This window comes from Mobula hypostoma, chromosome 6 (genome assembly GCF_963921235.1).
Source record: "Mobula hypostoma chromosome 6, sMobHyp1.1, whole genome shotgun sequence".
Taxonomy (NCBI): Eukaryota; Metazoa; Chordata; class Chondrichthyes; order Myliobatiformes; family Myliobatidae; genus Mobula; species Mobula hypostoma.
In genome coordinates, this window is record NC_086102.1 from 158923089 (window position 1) to 158944754 (window position 21666).

Genomic DNA, 21666 nt, shown 5'->3' on the forward strand with positions numbered 1-21666 from the left:
ATAGCCAGCCCATTCATTTGGAATGGGGCCACTGGCCTTCAATAAAGATGTTTGTTTTTATTACTTTTTCATAATCCATATTACAACCTTTAATTAATTTACATAATCAGTTTGAACATTTACATTTTTATTATTTCTGCTTCCACAATTTCCAAGTGGGTCAGGTTAAAAGAATGAAAGATTCAAAGATCACCTGAGCGTTTGGAAACAATGGAAAAGGCCGTTAACAGGATAGACTGGCAACAGGGTACAAGGTTGTTGCATGCACTGGCTCTTGGTTTCCACCATCCTCAGCCCAACTGCTGCTCATGTACAGCTCCAGTTCCTGGCAGGAGCAAAGATAGCCATGAAAAGTAAGGATGTTGACAGGACTAACAGCTGTCCGGCACAGGCCATTGTAAAACAGTAGCATTTCCCCATGAGATTAAATTGGGTTTTGTCCATTCATGAGAAGAGGTGCCTTGGGCAGGGGCGGGAGAGAAGAGTTAAGTGCTCGGACAGATGAATCCAACCAATAGCAATGGCGCAGAGGAGATGAGGAAACAATTTGAAAAGAACTAACTTCTTTTTTGGATCTATTACAAGTACATGCTGCATTGCTTCAATGTCAGTGTCAAGCAGCTATTAATTTAACTGATGAAGCTAGCACCCAAGTACTCACTTCTTTGTAGATTAGCTTCTTCTGTTGTATACACTAGATCCTAGGCACACAACCGGGCCTAAGTCAAAACAGCGAAGGATATTGTCCATCTTGCTGAAGGTCATGTTGCCCTCCTTATGAAGTTCGTGCAGAAATCACCTCACCTTCACTTCCTTCTGGGCTGCACAGCCAGCAGTCTCACAACTGCTGCAATCCAGGTTCAATCCTGACTTTTGATGTCATCTGTTTGGAGTATGTTTATTTTCCCTGTGGCTATACGGGTTTCCTATGCGCCCTTCAGTTTCCTCCACATTCCAAAAACTTACAGGTTGATAGATTAAATGGCCGCTGTAAATCCCTCCTAGAGGGTAGACGAGGGGCAGTCAATGGCAATGTAGAGAGAATAAAATGAGTTGGATAGGATTACAGTAGTGTCAATAGGTGCTAGATAGTCAACATGCGCTCAGTGAACTAAAGTGCCTGTTCCCTACAATTTATTATACATTTCCTTGCCTTTTGTTCTCTCTTTAAAATCCTGCCTGTATGCCGCTGGTGCTTAGGACAGCAATGAAGGTCCTCCCTCTCTGTCTGTCCTCACACACGGATATAGAAGGATTCTTCATTGCTGTTTCCGGAACAATTTTTTTTTGAGCAGTCAGAGTTATTCGCCCAGAGCTGAACCCCCAAACCTTAGTCTGGCCTCTGCCCTTTGATCTGTTTGGCATGGGTGTCACAACCAAGAACCAAAGCATAGGGCCTTGACTCTAGCCAACATAGCTCTCCGGGTCACTGAGGCTGGCAAGCCTGCAAAAGGATGACAAGGTTATGGTTCTCTTAGAGGTTTTCTCTCTTTGTGTAAGTTTTAATGAAATGAATACATAGTTATAAAACATCACAAGGTGAATGACAGTTCTGGATGAGCACAATCAGATTCCCTGGCTGATGCCATCTCTCTGACTGAACACTTTCTAATTCCATCCCTGTAATTGCTTTTCTTACAGCGCGCCTGGTTCTTTCCAGAAATATCTTTGATCAAGCCAGTTGCTGCCTTTGCCTTTTAATCATCTCACAAGATTTGCGGGTCAATGCAAAGGCTGGTACTCAATAGCCTTTATTCTGTATTGGATGAGAGATCAGTTGGACAATTCACCTGTACTTATGGGTTTCCTGGCGAGCGGATAGGTTAAATGTTCTGTTCTGTATCAGATAAACTCCACATCCTTTCGGAGATATGGGGCCCAAAACTGTTGACAATACTCCAAGTGTAGCCTGACCCCTGGTGCCTTATAAAACCTCAGCAGTAACTCCTTGTTTTTATATTCTATTCCCCTTGAAATAAATGCCAACACTGTATTTGCCTTCTTTACCACAGACTCGACCTGTAAATTAACCTTCTGGGAGTCTTGCACAAGGATTCAAGTCTCTCTGCACTTCTGATGTTTGAACCTTCTCCCCATTTAAATAATAGTCCGCACTTTTGTTCCTTTTGCCAAAATGCATCATCATACATTTCCCAACACTGTATTCCATCTGTCACTTATTTGCCCATTCTTCCAATTTGTCTAAGTCCTTCTGCAATTGCATTGCTTCCTCAGCACTACCTACCCCTCCACCCATCTTTGTACCATCTGCAAAGTTTGCCACAATCCATTAATTCCATTATCTAAATCACTGATAATGTGAAAAGTACTGACCCTTGAGGAACACCACTAGTCACAGGCAGCCAACCAGAAAATACTCCCTTTATTCCCACTCCTTGCCTCCTGCCTGTCAGCCATTTTTTTTATCCATGCCAGTATCTTTCCTGTAATGCCATGGGATTCTGTCTTGTTAAGCAGGCTGATGTGCGACACCTTATCAAATGCCTTTTGAAAATCCATGTAAATGACATCCACTGCCTCTCCTTTGTCCACCCTGCTTGTTACTTCCTCAAAGAAATCTTCAAGCAAGATTTCCCTTTACAGAACAATGCTGACTTTGACTTATTTTATCATTAGTCTCCAAGTACCCTGAAACCTCATCCTTTATAGTGGACTCCAACACCTTTCCAACTTCTGAGGTTAGGCTAACTGGCCTATGCTTTCTTTGCAATCTTCCAGTCCTCCAGAACCATGCCGAAATCAAGTGATTCTTGAAAGATCATAACCAATGCATCAGCTATCTCTTCAGCAACCTCTTTCAGAGCTCTGGGATATAGTCATCTGGTCCAGTTGACTTAGTCACCTTAAGATCTTTGAGTTTGCCTTAACATTTTTTCTTTTGTAATAGCAATGGCAGATGCCCTTGCTCCCTGACAGTTACAGACTACTAGTACTTACTAAGACTGATGTAAAGTACTTATTAAGTTCATCAGCCATTTCTTTGTTCCCCCATTACTACCTCACCAGCACCATTTTCCAATGGTCCATTATCAACTCTTACCACCCTTTTACGCTTTATATAACTAAAAAACTTCTAGTATCCTGCTTTATATTATTGGCTCATTTGCCTTCATATTTCATCTTTTCCCTTCTTATGTCTTTTTAGTTGCTTTTTGTTGGATTTTAAAAACTTCACAATCACCCAACTTCTCACTCACTTTTGCTACATTATATGCCCTTTCTTTGGCTTTTATGCAGTCCTTAACTTTCCTTGTCAGCCATGGTTGTCTACCCCTGCCACTTGAGAACTTTTTGTTGGACACTTAAGCGAGAAGCCTCAGATACTGAAGACAAATGAAAATCGTCAACAAAACATTTTTAGCTTAGTTGAACTATTGAAAAGCATCAGCAATTAAACCCATTATATTCAAAAAAATTTAATTTCTTGTTTTTCCAAATTCCTACCTGATGCAAGTAGTCTAAAATTATATTTGTGTTCAGCTTCAAGTGGTCTATCATAAACAAAAAAAATTTCTGCTATGGATATCCCTTGGTAATTTTTAAAGTAAGTAGATGTTTGACACAGCCTTATGGGCCAAAGGGCCTGCCTGCATTGTGCTGTAGTTTTTCTGTGTTTCTATGCATCGGGAGCAGACAGAAGCCACCTGTAAATGGCAGAAGGAATCCTCCATCTCACAAACTTCTTGCCTCTTTGTTCTGTCAGGTGCTACCTGCCCCATCTGTGGATGATTCTATGGTTCACACATTGGCTGCATGTCACAAAACCAGAATGAAAGCATTCATCCTCAATCCAGAGGGACCGCAAAAAAAAAAGTGGTCAATAACCTCAAGGAATATTGTGACCAGATGACAAAGTGGACTTATGTTATTGGATCAGCAAAGACCTTGATGGACAATGGAGTAGGTTCAAGTTATTGCATGTCCTGTTCCTGCATTTCTTGCAATATAAAAAGAGGAGAAGGGAATGAAGCTCCTCAAACCTTATCCTCAACACATGCAGTAAAAGTACCATTCTGCAAACCTCAGCCAGTGAACTGAGTTATCTCTGGATAACTAAACTTGTTTCATTATTTATGTAATCTGCAGTTGTGTGATTTCTGATAATATAAGCTCAGGATAACAGTGAAGTCAACCTTTAAGAAGAGAAAGTATTTCATTAAAGAATAATTAGAGCAGATGACTTTCTTGCCATTCAGTAACCCCATGATTCTCAACCTGTAATGAAATGTTTATCTCAACTTTTTTTTTAAATTATGTACAGTGGATTATGGTTAATTGAGCCATCAATTAATCGGGGCAGCTGTTTTTTTGGAACATCTCTTAAAGAACAAAAACTAACCTAGAAAATAACCAGAATTCCCTTCATTTATTTGGGACACCACGATGCTTAATTGGGACAGGAGAATGTTGCCAAAAAGTTTTTAACCAGCGTCATTTGTGTGCGCTTGCATTGGCTGTTAGGCATTACCCTGTTCTTAAAGTGGTCAGTTTTAAAATAGCATAAGTTGCATGTGTTTGTGTTTAAACAGCAGTGATTTTTGTCACTGATAGTTGGCAAGAAATAGCAGTAAGATAATTGGGAACATTCAGCATTCAGGTTTGGAGATGCCAGAAACAGCCAGGAATGAAAGGAAATGGTTTCACTACTCCAACAAGTTAGGAATTACGAATATTGACAATCATCTTGAATGTTCCAATGAAAAATGAAGATTTAGAAGGTGCAATCATCTAATGCATTGTATGAAGGCAGTCTATTAGGTGCCTGTGATGATTTTGCAAATGTGGAATGCTGCAAGTTCGATTCACAAATTTATTGGCAGAGAGCAGGGTGGGACAGCAGGGAAGCTCCGTAGACCTGGTCGTAGCGAGGACTAGACCTCAAGGCGAGGCACTGCCTGCTTACAGCCGCCAGGAGAGAGATATCAGAGCTGGTGCACTCCACTGGGGCCAGTGCAGTTCAGCACGGAATCCAGGCTTGTGTCAATGCTTCCCGCCAAGTGTTCGCTAGGCAGAAGACAGGCTATATTCTGGTCAACTGCAGATTTCTGTGGCATTCATAGCTTGGGCCTGGACAATTTTATTTTTGTGTGGTTGTATCTTACTAATATCTTTATGTGCGACTGTTGGCATTCATGTGTTTTGCACCTTGGCCCCAGAGTAATGCTGTCTCATTTGGCTGTATTCATGGGCTTTCATGTAAGAACATGGCAGATGAGTTCCTCCATCAATAACTACTAGGAATTAATACACAGTTTTATAGTACCGTAATAGCATTGGTAGTGTTCCAATTTGTTCTGTATTTCATTTAAATACACAAATTGTTACTCAGTCAAATGGTAGTTTGACCTTTTTATACTGCTTAACTATTTCCATGTAAGCTTAGCTAATTGGAGCAGCCACTTAATTGTGCTAAAATGTACTGGTCCCATTGTGTCCCAATTAACCAGAATGCACTGTAAGTATCTTACAAAAGAATAAAAAGCTGATTCTATCCACTGCAGGAAGTGAGAATTGTATTTTTCCAAAATTTCTACCATGGGTAACAGAAATGAATCTCAGTGACCCATGAATTCATTTGGACAGGGTTGCATTTTGCAAACTCTTCAAGCAATTAAAAGAATATTTTAAAATATCCCTTAATCTCTAAAACAATTCTATTTAGTTACTGACCACTGCCAGAACAACAGATTTGGAAGTGTAGCTCCTGCTAAGTTTTAATTTAAGGATCATAAGTCTTACAGTTCGCTTCCATTGAAGTGTTTCTTTCTGCTATGCTGCTTTAACTTCAAGCCTAAACAGTTAAATCATTACAAGTGCTCTCAATTACATTACTGTATATCCTGTTTCAAGTTAGGGTAAATTAATCTGACGGACAATATTCCTTTCACACTGGCATTAACAGACCAATATTGTTCTGCTTATAATAGGCAGAAAGCTCAACTCTGCAAGTAAGCAACTGGCCTGGAAGAACTGGTATTAGTACTGGTTTATTATTGTCACAGGTACCAAGATACAGTAAAAATCTTGTCTTGCATACTGTTTATACAAATCAAATCAATACACAGTGTATTGAGCTAGAATAAGGTAAAACAATAATAAAGCAGAATAGAGTGTAAACGGAACAAGAAGTACAGCGTAGATAAATGATAAAATGCAAGGTCATAATGAGGTTGATTGTGAGGCGAAGAGTTGAGATTATCTTACAAAAGATCTGTTCAAACGTCAGATAACAGCTGAATAGGAGCTGTCCTTGAGCCTGGTGGTACATGCTTTCAGGCTTTTGTGTCTTCTGCCTGATGGAAGAAGGAAGACGAGAGAATGTCCAGGGTGGGGGGGGGGGTGTCTTTGATTCTGCTGCCTGTCTTACCGAGGCAGGGTGAAGTATAGACAGAATTCATAAAGGAGAGGTTGGTTCCTGTGATGCGCTGAGCTGCAATTTACTGCGGTAATGTGCAGAGCAGTTGCTTACTAAGCTGTCATGCATCCAGACAGAATGTTTTCTAAGGTGAATCAATAAAAATTGGTAATAGTCAATAGAAGTATGCTAAATTTCTTTAGCTGCCCAGGGAAGTAGAAGCATTGGTGAACTTTCTTGACTATGGCATCAAAATGGTTGGCTCAGGACAGGTTATTTGTGATGTTCACACCAAGGAACTTGAAGCTCTCAAATCTCGCCACCTCAGCACTGTTGATGTGGACAGGATCATGTGCCTTCCCCCCACCCCTTCTCCCATCCAAAGACAGTGATCAGCTTTTTAGTTTTTAATTCCATTCAGAATAACTCATCCTACATTCCAGCCCGACAACAATCAACCAGCTACCTAAAAAGCCCAGGCAAATGGGAATAGGACCTACTTTACATCTCTGCTCCAAACAACTGCTCAGCAATTTTCACACAGTTTATCACACTATAAAAACAAAACACAAGTTTCTCTCAGTAAATCAGTGATCTAAAAGTTAGAACAGCAGAGACAGCATGTGAAGAAGTAAGGTATACAGCCAGAAATGGTACAAATGTCCATGCCATTGTGGTGTGGAATTCATTAAAAAACAAAAGAGATGATGCCAGTAAAATTTTAAAAAAGCCACATGTAATTTCATGTGTTAAAGGACTAAATCAGATCTAGAAAGTTCTGCAATAAGTAATTAGAGGTCATTGAGCAAGAATATAGGTATCATTATTATGTGACAATGAATAACCAAGTCAAATAAAAGATCATTTGTCAGTGAAGATATCTAGTATTTGCTGGTATTTGATCCTGGTATTTGCTGCATTAATTCATCTTGAGTGGTCAAGGTCAAGGTGAAAAAAATATCAGTTGCCCTGTCAGCTCCACAATTCTGCACAGCAATCCTTACTTTGTGAAAGAGAGGACTAACCTGCCTTGATGGTTGCAACAGCTGAATTGTCCATTGCATTCACAAGTCGAGATTCAGTCACGAATAATTAGAACAGATTTAGAGGCTGCCAATGCCAAAAGAACTGAGCCACAACAGAGAGCCACTGGCTTCTGTGATGAGTGTGAAACATTCATGTGATAAAGGGGGGGGGGGGTGAGAGTTAGGGAATGATAAAAGTACATCAGGAACAGTCCAAATTTCCAAATCGGAAAGAAAATTCAAGTCATGTGCTGGAGCAGGCAAATATGATTAAAACCGGTTAACAAACATATTTCAGATAGTTCCTTTGTATTTCAAATTATTAGCCACTTAAATCAATTACGATCTGGCATTAAAAATGCTGAATCAGTGAGAATATACAAAATGGTTTCTGCTTTGAAAGTCATAAATGAGAGGCATGCTACCATTACTGCTCAGAGAGGCACATTCGAAATATAAACATTTCAGGAGCTGTGTAGAAATAACCATAAGAAGCAGGAACAAGAGCCTCTATTTGGCCCCTTCAGCCTGCATCACCATTCAACAAAGACCATCCTTGACCTCAAGTTCCTTATCCACATTCCCCATATCCTATCAATTCTTTTACTAAAAAAGTTATCTCAAATTTGAATATAGACAAGAATCCAATCCCTATGGTACTGTAGGCAAACTATTTCAAAGAAGAAATTTATCCTCACCTCAGTCTTAAACTCTGGAACTGAAGTTCCCTATTCTGAGATCTGCCTTTTGCTCAGAGACTGGGAACACTTCCCCCTCCCCCACCCTACATAAGGAAAACGTCCTCCCAGCAGTTACCTTATAAACTTCCTCTGACAAGGAGATGAAAAGAGTATACAGTGTTCTAGATAAGACCTCACAGTTGCCTATTTTGTAAGAGTTACCTTTTTTGATATTCCAAACCCCTTGAAATAAAAAAATCATTCCATTAGTGCTCCTAATTAACGGTCACACCTACGTACATGGCACCTTCCTGTGTTTTTGGTGCAAGGATCTCTAATTCCTTTGAGCTGCAGATTTCTGCAGGTTTTCGCTATTTAAATATTTTGCTTTTTATCATTCTTCATTTCATTATGAACAACTTGACATTTTCCCACACTGCAATCCATTTCCTAAATTCTTTGCCCACACGTTAACTTATCAGTGTACGTGTATCTTCCTCTCAGTTTGCATTCCCACCTGCTTCTATCGTCCACAAATATAGCTAAATAATGACTATATGGCATATTGCAAATAGTTATGGTTCCTGATATACCCCACTAGCTACAGTCTACCAATATGAGAATGAAACCTTTATGTCTCCTTGCTGCTTCCAGCAGGTTAGACAATTCTTTATCTATACTAATTTTTATCATCTTCTTCAATTTCTTTTACAAATTTAATTACTTTACTTCTACCAATACCCCTCTATCCCCTTCTTCAAATGTCTAATAACCTTTTCAGCCATGATGTCCCCTCCATGAAGTAATGCAGACTCCATTAGATCTTTTTCTCTTTTTCAATCTTTTTATTAATTTCAGCATCATAAACATCACAGAAAATAGATACAGAGCAATTGGGATTACATTATTGGCAAGTATAAGCTCAATTGACATGATTAATGAGCCTCACAAAATCTCAAAAAGTACAAATATAATATAGGAAAATATAAAGTGAAAATATAAAAATATCATGAAAAAAGAGAAATACAATTATACCCCAAAAGAAAAAAAATCTAAACCAACTAGAAGAAAACTAAACTAAACTAAAGACAAAAAAAGAAAAAGAATGGGCTATTATGATACCTCAGATAAGACCATTAGTGTCGTTAACTCTGCTCCACCATTAGATCAGAGAATGATTTTCCAAATGTTCTGCTGTTACCTCCTTAATAGTTCATTCAACAATTTTCCAATAAGGGCTTTAAGCTAACTGGTCTATAGTTACCTGCTTTTTGCCTCCTTTCTTCCTTTCATGATATTACACTGGCAGTCTTCCAAGGGAGTTGAACAACTCTCTCTCATTCCAATTCTTTTAAAATATAACCTTTACAGTTTTACTGCACATTCCACTGAGGTTATAAAACAGTGTAAATAGATTGGTGATTTATTAAATTCTCCATTAGTTACAATTTATTCAGATAGACACTTGTTTGCCAGATGAAATGGAAGCTCGTCACCAAGTTTTTTAAGAAATGTTTGCTCAAGATGAAGAAAAATACATTTGTCAAGGAGCACTTTGAATCTGATTTCAATGTCAAATACAACCAGGTCAGATATAATCCAGAACTCATTTTACTGACAAAGTCTAAAAGCTCATTGTATCATTTCTCAAATTACTTACTTTTATGGGTTTTGTAAAGTTCCACTGTTGGAGGTGCTTCCTTGAAGTAAGTACAGGAAACATGGGAAGTGCAAGGTTATGAACTTATACTTATGTTAGATTATACGAATAGTGACTGTAGAAAGGAGTAGGAAAACAGAACTAATCTGAATAGCGTAAATTTAATTAATTTCATTCGCAAAGATGCACAACATCTAAAAACAGATTTTGATATTATAACATTGATCAGAAGTTCTAAATGAGTATTTGTGTTCTTTCTACCATGCCATTATTTAGCATAATTGGCATTTTAAAATGTACTATTTTAAATTATTTAAACAATCAATTTTAATATGTTTGGATCTAATGCATGAAAATCTAGTGGACTATACAGAGTGACATTCAAGTATTTTATATATCTAGGGACACATTCAAGTAGAATATATTTATAACATTGTTGCTCAAAGCAGCTAGATCACTTCATTTCCTGTTATATATCAAGATAGCTCAATTTGCTAAGACATCTTAATTAGATTTTACTTTTTTTTTAAATGTAAAAAGATCTTTTTGTTGAGAGATTCTATTTTTCCATAGCCCACAAAAATCCACCTTCTTTGGCTTAGAGAAAAGAAATGTAGAAATTAAAGCAAATCCCTAATTACTATAAATAGACTCTACAGGGTTGAAATATTCAGGTCATGAGTGGCAGAAGTTCTCAGGTACTTTCGAGAAATTTTTGAGCAAAAAACATGGTACGGTATGATGCAGGAAAAGACCTTTTGGCCTAACATGTCCACACCAAAAATGGTACCAACTTAAATAACCCCATCTGCCTGCACATGGTCCTTATCCCACTATGCGCATGTCCATTAATCATTGTTATTGTATCTGCTTCCACCAACTCCTTTGGCATCTCAATCTAGGCATCTAACACTCTCTGTAAAATAAACTTGGATCATAAATATCCCTTAAACCTCTGCTCTCTAGAAATTGGCATTGATCGTCAATCCCCACCTATGACTTTCATCATGTTATATACTTCTACCAAGCTGCCCCTCATCCTCTGATGTTACAGAGAAAACAATTAAAGTTTGTCCAAGCTTTTCCTGCAGCTAATACTCTCCAATCCAGGTGACATAGTGATGAACTTCTTCTGCATCTTCTCCATAACCTCCGCATACTTCCTGTAATGCAGCTAACAGAACTACTCACAATACTCCGAACACCAAGCCAAGGTTTCGTACAGCTGCAATATGACTTGCCAATTTTTATACTCAATGTCACAAGTAATGAGGGCGAGCAAGTCATCTGCCTTCTTTGTCACCTTATCGACTTTCAGGGAGCTATTCACTGCACTACAAGGTCCAACCATCTGTACTCCCAAGGATCTTGCCTTTTACTGTGAACCTTTAATGTCAGCTTTGGTTCACTTTTTAACCTCTTGTCTAAATCAACCCTTTTGTCGATTGGACAGGATGCAGAGCTGGGCTGAGAAGTGGCAGATTGAGTTCAATCCAGAAAAGTATGAAGTGATATACTCTGGAAGATCAAACTTCAAGATTCTCAGCAGTGTGGAGGAATGGGGGGGGGGGTCAATGTCCTTCAATCTGTCAAAGTTGCTGCACAAATTGATAAAGTGGTTAATAAGGTGTAAGGTATGTTGGCCTTCTTTAGTTAAGGACTGAGTTCAAGAGCCAAGAGGTAATGTTAGATCTTTATAAAATTCTGGTTAGACCACACTTGAAATGTTGTGTTCATTTATGGTTGCCTCATTATAGGAAGGATGTTGAAGCTTTAGAGGGGGTGCAGAGGTGATTTATTAGAAGGCTACCTAGATTTAAAGAACATGTCTTACGTGGAAAGGTTCAGTGAGCTAGGGTTTTTTCCTTCAGAGTGAAGGAGGATGAGAGGTAACTTGATAGAAGTGTATATGATTATAAAAGGCATAGGGAGGGTGGACAGCCAGTGCCTTTTGCCCAGGGTGGCAATAGCGAAAATCAGATGATATCCATTTAAGGTGAGTGGAGGAATGTTCAGGACAGACGTCAGAGATAATTGTTTTTTTTTAAACACAATGATTGGTAAGTGCCTGGAGCACACTGTCTGTGGTGGTAGAGGCAGGTTAGGTAGATCATGGGACTACACTTATATAGGTCAGCACAACATCATGAACCTCAGGGCCTGTGTGCTGCACTGTTCAATGGTTCAATGTAGTTCAATAGGTCAATAGAGTTCAATAGTTCCATTTAATATCAGAGAATGTTCTTTATTCTACGTTAAGTTCAAGTGGCACTCCAGAAACTTGAGCATGCACATTGAAGCTGAGTCTGTGTCATAATGAAGGAGTGGTCCTCTGCCTTCAGTGCTGCCTTTCAAGAAGATTCGTACTGGAGCCCCATCCACCCAGTTGTGTGAATGTAAAGTTTCCAAGGTTCAATGTCAAAGAGGAGGCAAGTGAAGACAAGTTATTCTCCAACATAAAGCAAAATAAGTCATTTTCACAATGCAGGCTGTGCACGCTTACAGGGTGCTAGCTGACCGCTGCTCTTCCATTATCACATCAGCATTTACACTTCAAAAAGCACAAATTCAACTGTAAACAATTTTGAGCCATGCTGAAGCTGTGAAATTTCAATGTTAGACGATATTTATAATTTGATCTGGGATGATCAGCGTTGAGTCAGGTAATATAAATAGAGAGAAGTGATTTCCAAATGTTTAGTAAAATCAAGATCTTTAATGGGAAAGCAGAGATAGAATTAGGAGATAGTATTTCTTTAGCGGTTTATTGGGATCTGGAATACTGGAGTACTGGGATTTAGAACCTTGTAAATCTGGAGATTTTAGGGTCTTTTAGAAGACTCTTAGATAGGTACTTGGAGCGTAGAAAAATAGAGTGGTATGCAGTAAGGAAATTCTAGGCAGCTTCTGGAGTAGGTTACTTGGTCAGCACAACATTGTGGGCTGAAGGGCCTGTAATGTGCTGTCAATCTCTATGTTTCTATGTTTTCTGTTAATGGAAGGTATTGGAAGAAGATCTACAGCAGCTTTCATAGAAGGAGCTGGTATAAAGGAAAAGTTATTAGGTTACAACAGAATTTCAGAGTAATGGATTTAATTGCATTGAATCAACATCCATATTAAGGGTTAAACGTGTTCATCTGTGCAATCAGTTTGTACTATATTTTTCTTCCTATAGCTCAGAAGTGCAACATCCAGATTTAGTACATCCTGGCCATTGTTAGTTCAGTAAAGGCCAAAGAACAAATCTGGTCCTTATGACTCATTAGCTCGCTTTACAAAACTTAAGCAGTAGGCAACAGTACAGTTTGAACAGTTGTCCTGGTTTCTAAGTGCTTAACTGCAGCTTCACAAAGCCAAAGTAACAACCAAAGTCAAATGCTTGACAATTTCACAGGCACTTACCTTTGCTTGTCAGTTTCAATCAAAATCTACCCCAGAAAATAAAATTCAATATACTTTGCAAATCAAATAAAGGTACGTGTCTCGCTGTTCCTATATAATCGTTTACATTAGAAGACTGGGTGGCATCCATAGGCTCTGCTGCAACATGTTACCTGAGATCTAATGTAATATGCAAAGGCCAGGGGTTGAAAGGAGAATGGAAAGAGAATCTCAGTGTTAGAAGGGTTGCAATTGAGCTGTGCAGCAGGCCCTGAACCAGAATCTCTCCAGGGAGGATGGTGGAGATTGGAGGTTGGGATATAAGAGCCCATTTCAGGAAGGACAGGCTGGGTGGAAGTCGCAATGTTGACTATATTTACACAAAATAGCATAACGTACAGCGGCAAAAGAGAAAGCAAGAACATGGATCAATGCAAAATCAACAAAGCAATACAAGTTAAAGGGAATGGTGGCCCTTAAGAAGAGAATGAGCTGTTGTTTTTATGTTATTCATATGTCATAGTAGTTTCCTCTAAAAAATCCCCAAATTTTTAATAATCCCCACCAATCCATCTTGTTATTTTGTGCATTTGTTTACCCAATTAAAGACAGTAAGCAAAGCTTTGCTACTGGTGGTTTATTGGGCGAATCTATGTAAAAATCTTGAATACAGAGCACACTATAGAAATCTTTTACAACATCAAAGGAGTACTTTCAGCCCACTTAGTCTATCCCTATTATCAATGCATTCCCATCAAACCCAAGACTCAAACCTATTTCTCGATTCTCTCTCATATGTTCCTTTACTACTCCAGTTTTCCTGCCTTCTATCTACACTCAGTGGCCACTTTGTTAGGTACTCCTGCTTGTTAAGGCAAATATCTAATCAGACAATCATGTGGCAGCAAATCAATGCATAAAAGCATGCAGACATGGTCAAGAACTTCAGTTGTTGTTCAGATCAATCATCAGAAGTAATGTGATCTAAGTGACTTTGACCATGGAATGATTGTTGGTGCCAGTCAGGGTGGTTTGAGTATCTCAGGAAATGACGATCTCCTGGGATTATCATTCACAACATTTTCTAGCATTTACGGAGAATGATGCAAAAAAAACTCCACAAAACTCATCCAGTGAGTGGCATTTCTGTGGGCGAAAACACGTTGTTAATGAGAGAGCTCAGAGCAGAATGACCCAACTGGTTCGAGCTGACAGGAAGCCAACAGTAACTCAAATAACCATGAGTTACAACAGTGGTGTGCAGAAGAGCATTTCAGAATGCATAACATGTTGAACCTCAAAGTGGGTGGGCAACCGCAGCAGAAGACAACGCCAGGTTCCACTCCTGGTGGACAGTTGCCAAATATGTTATGGAGCTACAGAGAACAGAAATGACGCTTCACCTAGTTAGCACTAATCCACTGGAACTAGTCAAATAATAGTCATTTTCTACAGCAGCATTGGAGGGTGGAGGGGATAGAAGCCGATTGGTAATAGTGGAACCAGATGGGGAGGGATGATGGGCAGATTGATCCACCCCAGTAGAGGGAGGGAATGGGAAAAGTGACCAAAGAATAAAGAAATCTAGGTGGGAAGGGTGAGTGAATATGGGAGAAGGACATTGGAGGTATGAATCATCTGAGACTGGAAAATTCTATGTACATACCACTGGGCGAGGTGTACATTTATCAGCAGTGGGATAACTATCCTTCATGTTTGCTGTTCTTTTCACTGGAGATTCAGTCTCACCAGAAACTTCCACTCTCATCTGGCCTGCACTTTCATTACCCTCGTCTAGTTTGACCCACATTTACTAGAGTCTAAGCTTTATGGTTTATTTGATTTTTATTGGGTTGTATAAGAGTCTCTGGCATTGTGGTTTGTCGGGTTTAACATTGTTCAAAGGCGCAAGTGTATGGGATCAGTCGTGGGGGCAGAGGGGTGTGGAAACTGGTGGACCAGGATTGTGTAGATGGGACTTGGAGAAAGCAGAGGTCTGTCCTCAGCCACCAGAATTTGGTGCGATGGCAATGTAAGTGAGGGTCAGGAGTATGCTACTGGGGTTCCTAGGGAACTGGTTTCTGCCCACCTGTGTGGCTGGGGTCAGGGTAAGTTATAGGTGGAGTTCCGGAGTGATTCTGGGGTCTGATGGCAATCAGAGTTAGGGTTATGCATCCGGGTTAGTGTCAGCTGAGTAAATAAGATGTTGTTAATTTTAATTTACATTTGGTCTCTCCAATGGCATGGTGAAGACAGGGGCAGGTAGGGCAGTGTGGGTGTAAAAACGAGAGTGAAAATGACACGAACCCAGAAGGTTGCTGCAGTCAGCGTGCAGGAGCTCTGCAAAACAGTCATCCAGTTCTCACGTGGTTGTACCAACGTATATTGCAGGCACCAACCAGGGCGGAGAAAAACATCTGCTTCATTTGGAAAGTTAGTTTAGGTTTCTAGACGGTGGTGTGCCAGGAGGTGAAGGGACAGAAGTTACAGCTGCTACAATAGTAGGGGCACATACTAATCACCACATTTCAAATCTTGAGTTTCTGTACCCCTCTCTGCAACTGGATTCTCCAGTTTCCTCATCGAGGGACCACAGTCAGTGCAGATCAGTAATAACATCTCATTCTTGTTGACAATCAACACAGGTGCATCACGTGCTTAGCCCTCTGCTCTACTCGTGCATGTAAAGCAAAGCACAGCTCAAATACATCTAAATACTGTATTTGCAAATGACACCACTGTTGCTGGCAATGTCTCAGATTGCAACAAGGAGGTGTACAGGAATTAGGTAGATCAGCCGTTTGAGTGGTATAGCAACAACAACCTTACACTCAACTTCAAAAGACCAAGGAATTGAAGGGGAACCTGGGTGAACACACTCCAATCCTCATTGAGGTGTCACTGGTAGTAAGGGTGAGCAGCTTCAAGTTCCCGGTGTCATCATCTTGGAGGATCCATCCTGGCACCAGCACATCGATGCAGTCGTGAAGAAGACATAGCAGAAGCTCTACTTCAATAGTTTGAGGAAATCTGGTATATCACCGGAGACTGGAAATAATTTCTATAGATTTATGGTGGAGAGCGCTCTAAGTGGTTGCATCATTGCCAGGTTTGGATCACAAGAGGCTTCAGAGGGTTGTCCCTTCAACCAGCTCTATCATGGGCATTGCCCTCCCCACAATCAAGGACATCTTCAAGAGGATCACCAATTACACCATCCAGGATATACCACCTTCTTGTTGCTATCAGGAAGGAGGTAAAGCAGTTTAAAGACTTCACCGTTCATCTCCACATCTCCAGTTTCCAACATCTACAGTCTCTTCTGTCCTCTAACCTTCTCCAGGTGTCCTCTCATTCACATCAGCTCCCTGTGCATTCTACCACACACTTTCACAGGGCCAGGCAATTTATAACGTCCGGTGAACCCACTAACCCTCACGCACAGGAAAACACAGGAAGAAGTGCAAAATCCGCACGGAGAGCAGCAGAGGTCACGACCAGATCCGGGTTCCTGGAGCTGCCACGTAGCAGCTCTCCTAGCTGCCCCAAATCCGACAACCAACAGAGCTCTGAGGTGTCAGAATGGCCCAAGCACACAGGCACTGTTTACACATGCAAACCACACACAAATAGCACCCAAGGTTACATCATCACTGACAGAAAACACCACTTGCTGCATGATTCCAATGCCTCCAACTCTTAAGGGGCCAGATACAATCCAAACCTCAAAGAGGACCACAACCTTAGTGTAGGATTTGTAGGCTTGCATGCCTCAATGATCTGGAGAGCTATGCTGGCTGGAGTCAGGGCTTTATGTTTTGGCTCTTGGTAGGGTCGCCCGTGCCAAACAGATCAAAGGTTAGAGGCCAGATTAAGAGTGGACTACTAGTCCTTCAGGTTTTGTGGGTTCAGCTCAGGGCTAACAACACTGACTAGTCAAACAAAGTTGTTTCAGAAACAGCAATGAAAAATCCTCCTATATCTGATGCTGATGATATTTGTCAGTTTCCACCCAGGACTTGCATGACTGTCAGTAGTGAAAACTGAGAGGAAACTACTGAACAGATAAAGGAAGCCTTGAACACAGCCCGAGATGGAGGACCTTCATTGTTGCACTAAATGCCAGTGGCATAATAGGCAGTAAGGTTAAGGTAAAGGACCCTCCAGAGAGACAAACATGAACACTAGCTTTACTGAAAATAATCTTTAAAGGAAGTCAATTTCCCTTCTATCCATTTGTTTTTCTTCCATAACTCTATTCACATTAAACAGTATCTGAAACAGTAACTTTCTTAAAAACAAGCTTCCAAACAAGCAGAGTGATGAATCAATAGACTTTGCTCTCCCAGTGTCCATTCTGACTGAGAATGCCCAATGTTACTTTGAAGAAACCACCTCTGTGACCCTGCCCCAGGTTGAGCACTTCAAATCCATTGGGTATCCCAGAATTTCTCATTTCACAGGGCATGGGTGGAAGTCCCATACTAACTGTGTTTAAACAACTACGTGACAGCAGTACCATTCAGGAGTGCTGGCATAAGTTAGTGGGATTCAGCTGAATATATCTATTCACATTAGGCCAGGTCCAACAGAAGAGTCAATGACAAATTTATCGGGAGTAAAAATCATTGGAAATAATGATGCCGTTGAATAAGTTTTCTCCAGACTTCTGCCTGAAGTCAAAAGGCTGAGGAAAATCCCCACTTTCCATCCATATCTTAATATTAATGTATAGCATATTACAGAGATCCTCCTCAATGTCAGCAGGAGAACCATCCACAAGTCATCTAGGACTTCTGTCCTTGCCAGTACAGAGCTCACTTCCTTCACTGTTAGTATGCCTCTTCAGCTTTTGTTACTTGCCCTCTGGTTCTATTTGCAATCAGGTATATACTATTTCTCATTTTGCTGACTAATTTGACCTTCAAACCATGCAGTGGTAAAGACTCAATAATTTATAGTACCTGTATAAAGTGCATTAGGGAACAAAGAGAGATGGGAAGAAGAAAGCCAGTAAAGAAGAACGTAACTAAGAAAGAAAGATTAAGGAAACAAAAATGCAGAAGCACAAAAGTAGGAAAACTGTGGACAAAAAGAAAAAGTCAAGTGGAAGTAGAAAATGAACAGCACAAATAGTCTTGACATGGGGAGGATATTTCCAAAAGTAGGAGACTGTAGCATCCAAAGCAACAGCTTCAGAATAAAGGCATGTCTCTTTGTAACAGGGATGAGGAAGAATTTCTTCAGTCAGAGGGTGGTTAATATGTGGAACTCATTGCCACAGAGGATTATGAAGGGCTAGTCATTGTGTCTATTTAAAGCAAGGAATAAGGTTCTTGATTAGTAAAGGGGTTAAGGTTTACAAGGAAAGGCAAAAGTGTTAGAAAAAAAATTAGCCATGATTGAATGCCAGAGCAAATGGCCTAATTCTACTCCCATTTATGGTCTTAAATAACTACTGACATGTACAAGAATTTTATTTTGTTCTGTGACCTGCACCACTGAAGATCAACCAAATAATATTTTCCAGCAATTAGCAATGCAGACCGATAAAAAAGATAATCGTTATAGCATCTCCAACAATATGGAGCAACTGCCCAGAGATTGACATTGAACAGTAAGGGATTTCAAACAGAGCAGCAGACCACTCGTAATTACACTGAAACCTGAAGACTTCTGTACAGAGTCCTGTACTCCTCTGACCATTTGATCTAAATGAATCAATATGGGCTTCACGTGATACTAAAAGGTCTTCACTGAGTTCAAAGAAGCAAACTCGAACCCTATTGTACACATTGTGCTGGAAACTGATATTGCATTTTATAGAGCTCATAACGCTGCCCTATGACTCCTTCACTGATTTAGTTTATGACTCATTTCCTAAGAGAATTCTTTCTCTACTGCCTGCTTCCGGAAGGTTTCAGTTTACTTCTGAACAAACCTTTATGATATTCAGTGAATTCAATCAAAAAAGTGCTGATATATCTCTTTTTCCTCAGCAAACAAGCAAACTCTGTGTTTATATATCTACACATGCTGCTCCACATTAGGACATGACTGAGAAATAATAGCATACAAATAGATGTTTAATGAAATTGGATAGAAGTTGTCATATGCCTAATAAAAGAACACTTAAAGGCAAAAAGTACTTTATATTACTTTTTATTATTGAGGTACACCATGGAATAGGCTCTTCAGGCCCTTCGAGCTGTGCCACCCAGCAATCCCTAGCCAAATCATGGGATAATTTACAATGACCAATTAACCTACTTCACCAGTATGGCTTTGGACTGTGGAGGGAAACCAGAGCACCTGGAGAAAACTCCTTACAGACTCCTTACAGACAATGTGGGAATTGAACTCCAAACTCTGCCGCCCTGAGCTGTAATAGTGTCACGCTAACTGCTTCACCGCGGTGACTCATGACTAAAACGTACACAGTGTCAGAAAAGACTTCAAATATTAGTTGTTGCCATCTTACAGAGCCGGATTTCGTTATCTTAGGTTCAGTTTACAATCCACAAGGACAGGGTAAAAAGATAAATGCGATAACAAATATGGGAAACAGCTGCGCAAATGCCAAGAGCATTCTGCTTTCTGACCACTCATCAAGTAGATCCATGCACACTGGTTCCCTGGCCCCTGTACATGCTAAATGAGGTGGCTTAAAACTGACCTAGATGGGAAGGACACCACGTTACCCCGGTCAAAAATTATCATTAGTGCCTCACGTACATATTTTTGGCATTGACTGTTTCTGTTTATTAGTGCTATCAGATCAGAGATAACTAGCCACAAAATGTAGTTCAGTTTCCAATGTTAATCAGATGAAGCAGCATTTAGGTAGTAGAGATTTGCAAGCAATTTCAGCAAAAGAGAAAGAGACTTAAAAAACATCGATACTACAATCATTTGGTGCATTAATGAAAGTGATTAACTTACTTCATTGCACTTATGCAGTAATATTTTAGAAAAATCATTGTGATTAATTCAGTTGCACTGCTATACGAAACCTATTATTTTTTTCAAATCAAATTAATTTCAATACCTGGTGAAGATTCATTAAGAATAACCAGTGACGCTGGAGTAGGTCTTCGCCTTCTTATCTGAAAAAAACAACCAAAACAGAACAAATTCTTTCATTTACACACAAACTTTTATGATGTACCTCAATTATATAAAAAAAAGCTCTTACATTGTTTAATATAGTGGAGCGAAAAATAACAATGATTTAATATTAGACTTGTCTCAACATGTATGAAAGCAAATTTTAAATCAGTGCATTTAATATCCAAATACACTGTGAAATGTTTAGCTTATTGGATTACCTGTTCAGCTGCCTCGGGATCCAGATGACTTTCAAATAACGGCACAGCAAACTGAATCTTTTTTGGACTGTTTGACTCCATTCTCGAGCACAGGAGACTCTGGCAATCCTGAAAGCAGAAATGAGCTACTGTTGTTATCCACCGTCACACTCCTTAAAGGAACACAATAGCAGCCTGTCTGGAAGTCTCCCAGTTAGCGAATGAAGGTCCTCTACACTGCATGTACTGTGCTCAGCAACTCCCTCATTACACATCCAGGGGTATGGTAGCCTTTGCTCTTGCAATCCTACAGTTCCCTCTGTGAAAACCATCAAAAACAATGAGCTAATTGTACACTATCCCAACTCCTTGCTAGCCAGGCATTTATCCACAGGCTAATTTAAAATGCGATGCTGGACTTGAATGGTTTTGTGCTCAGGGATTTGAATGCGCCAATCCATCTACTATATATTATTAGCAGTCTACTCAACTGTGCAATATAAGCTCCCTTTGGACTTTGCTGATGCACTGTTAATTATTGATAAGCAGAACTCAGGAAGCATTTTCTTTTTTTCATACTTGACAGAGTGGGTTTCAATGCAGATCCACTGTACTGATTGGTGCAGGGATTAACTTAAATCCTGCACCATACATTATGCTGTTGAGCTGAAAAATAACTAATTATTACCCCCCCCATCCTACCACCTCCCACGCCCCCCAATGCAGGCATTTGTGTGAATCTCTCCTGGTTTGGCTTAGGTCAAATGTCAGCCTGCTCACTCCTTCCTAACATTATCAGACCTTCACTAGTGGATAAAGAACTCATAAATTCACATGCCAACCACCCACCAGTTGAGGAGGAATTTGGCATCGCTTATGTAAATGTGTTTGCTGACAAGTCCATGCAATGTCTTTGTTCAGTTAGAGAGTGTAATGAAAAATTCCTGCAAAATCAACTTACTTTTATGACTGCTGTTGATAGCAAGGGGTTAAACTGAGCTAAACTGCCAGATTTGTAACAAAGGACATTTATAAGTGATGGCTTGAGTTACAAAATCACCTGATATTTGAATACCACCAGACACACAACTCTTATTGAGACTTGTGGGCCAATGTCATGTGTCGTGTGAAGCTTTGAAGTACAGTATGCAGCTGCATCAAACAGCAAGGATGAGTGAGAAGTCTGACATTGAACCCAAGCCAGATTTAAACCATAACAATTATATATCCTTTC

At 39.9% G+C, this 21666-nt stretch overlaps 1 protein-coding gene across 3 annotated transcripts in view; it reads right to left on the reverse strand.

Moving 5' to 3' along the window:
- Window positions 1-20903, reverse strand: part of ppp1r1c (protein phosphatase 1, regulatory (inhibitor) subunit 1C) — a 117365-nt gene extending 96462 nt beyond the window's left edge. For all 3 annotated transcript variants that reach the window (XM_063052047.1, XM_063052045.1, XM_063052046.1), the window contains exons 1-2: window positions 20454-20903; window positions 20174-20231 (exon numbers count right to left, since the gene is read on the reverse strand). In XM_063052047.1, coding sequence (XP_062908117.1) covers window positions 20174-20231; window positions 20454-20534 — 139 coding nt within the window. In that variant the 5' untranslated portion in view covers window positions 20535-20903. The remainder of the gene's footprint in view (window positions 1-20173; window positions 20232-20453) is intronic.
- Between the last annotated feature and the right edge of the window lie 763 nt (window positions 20904-21666).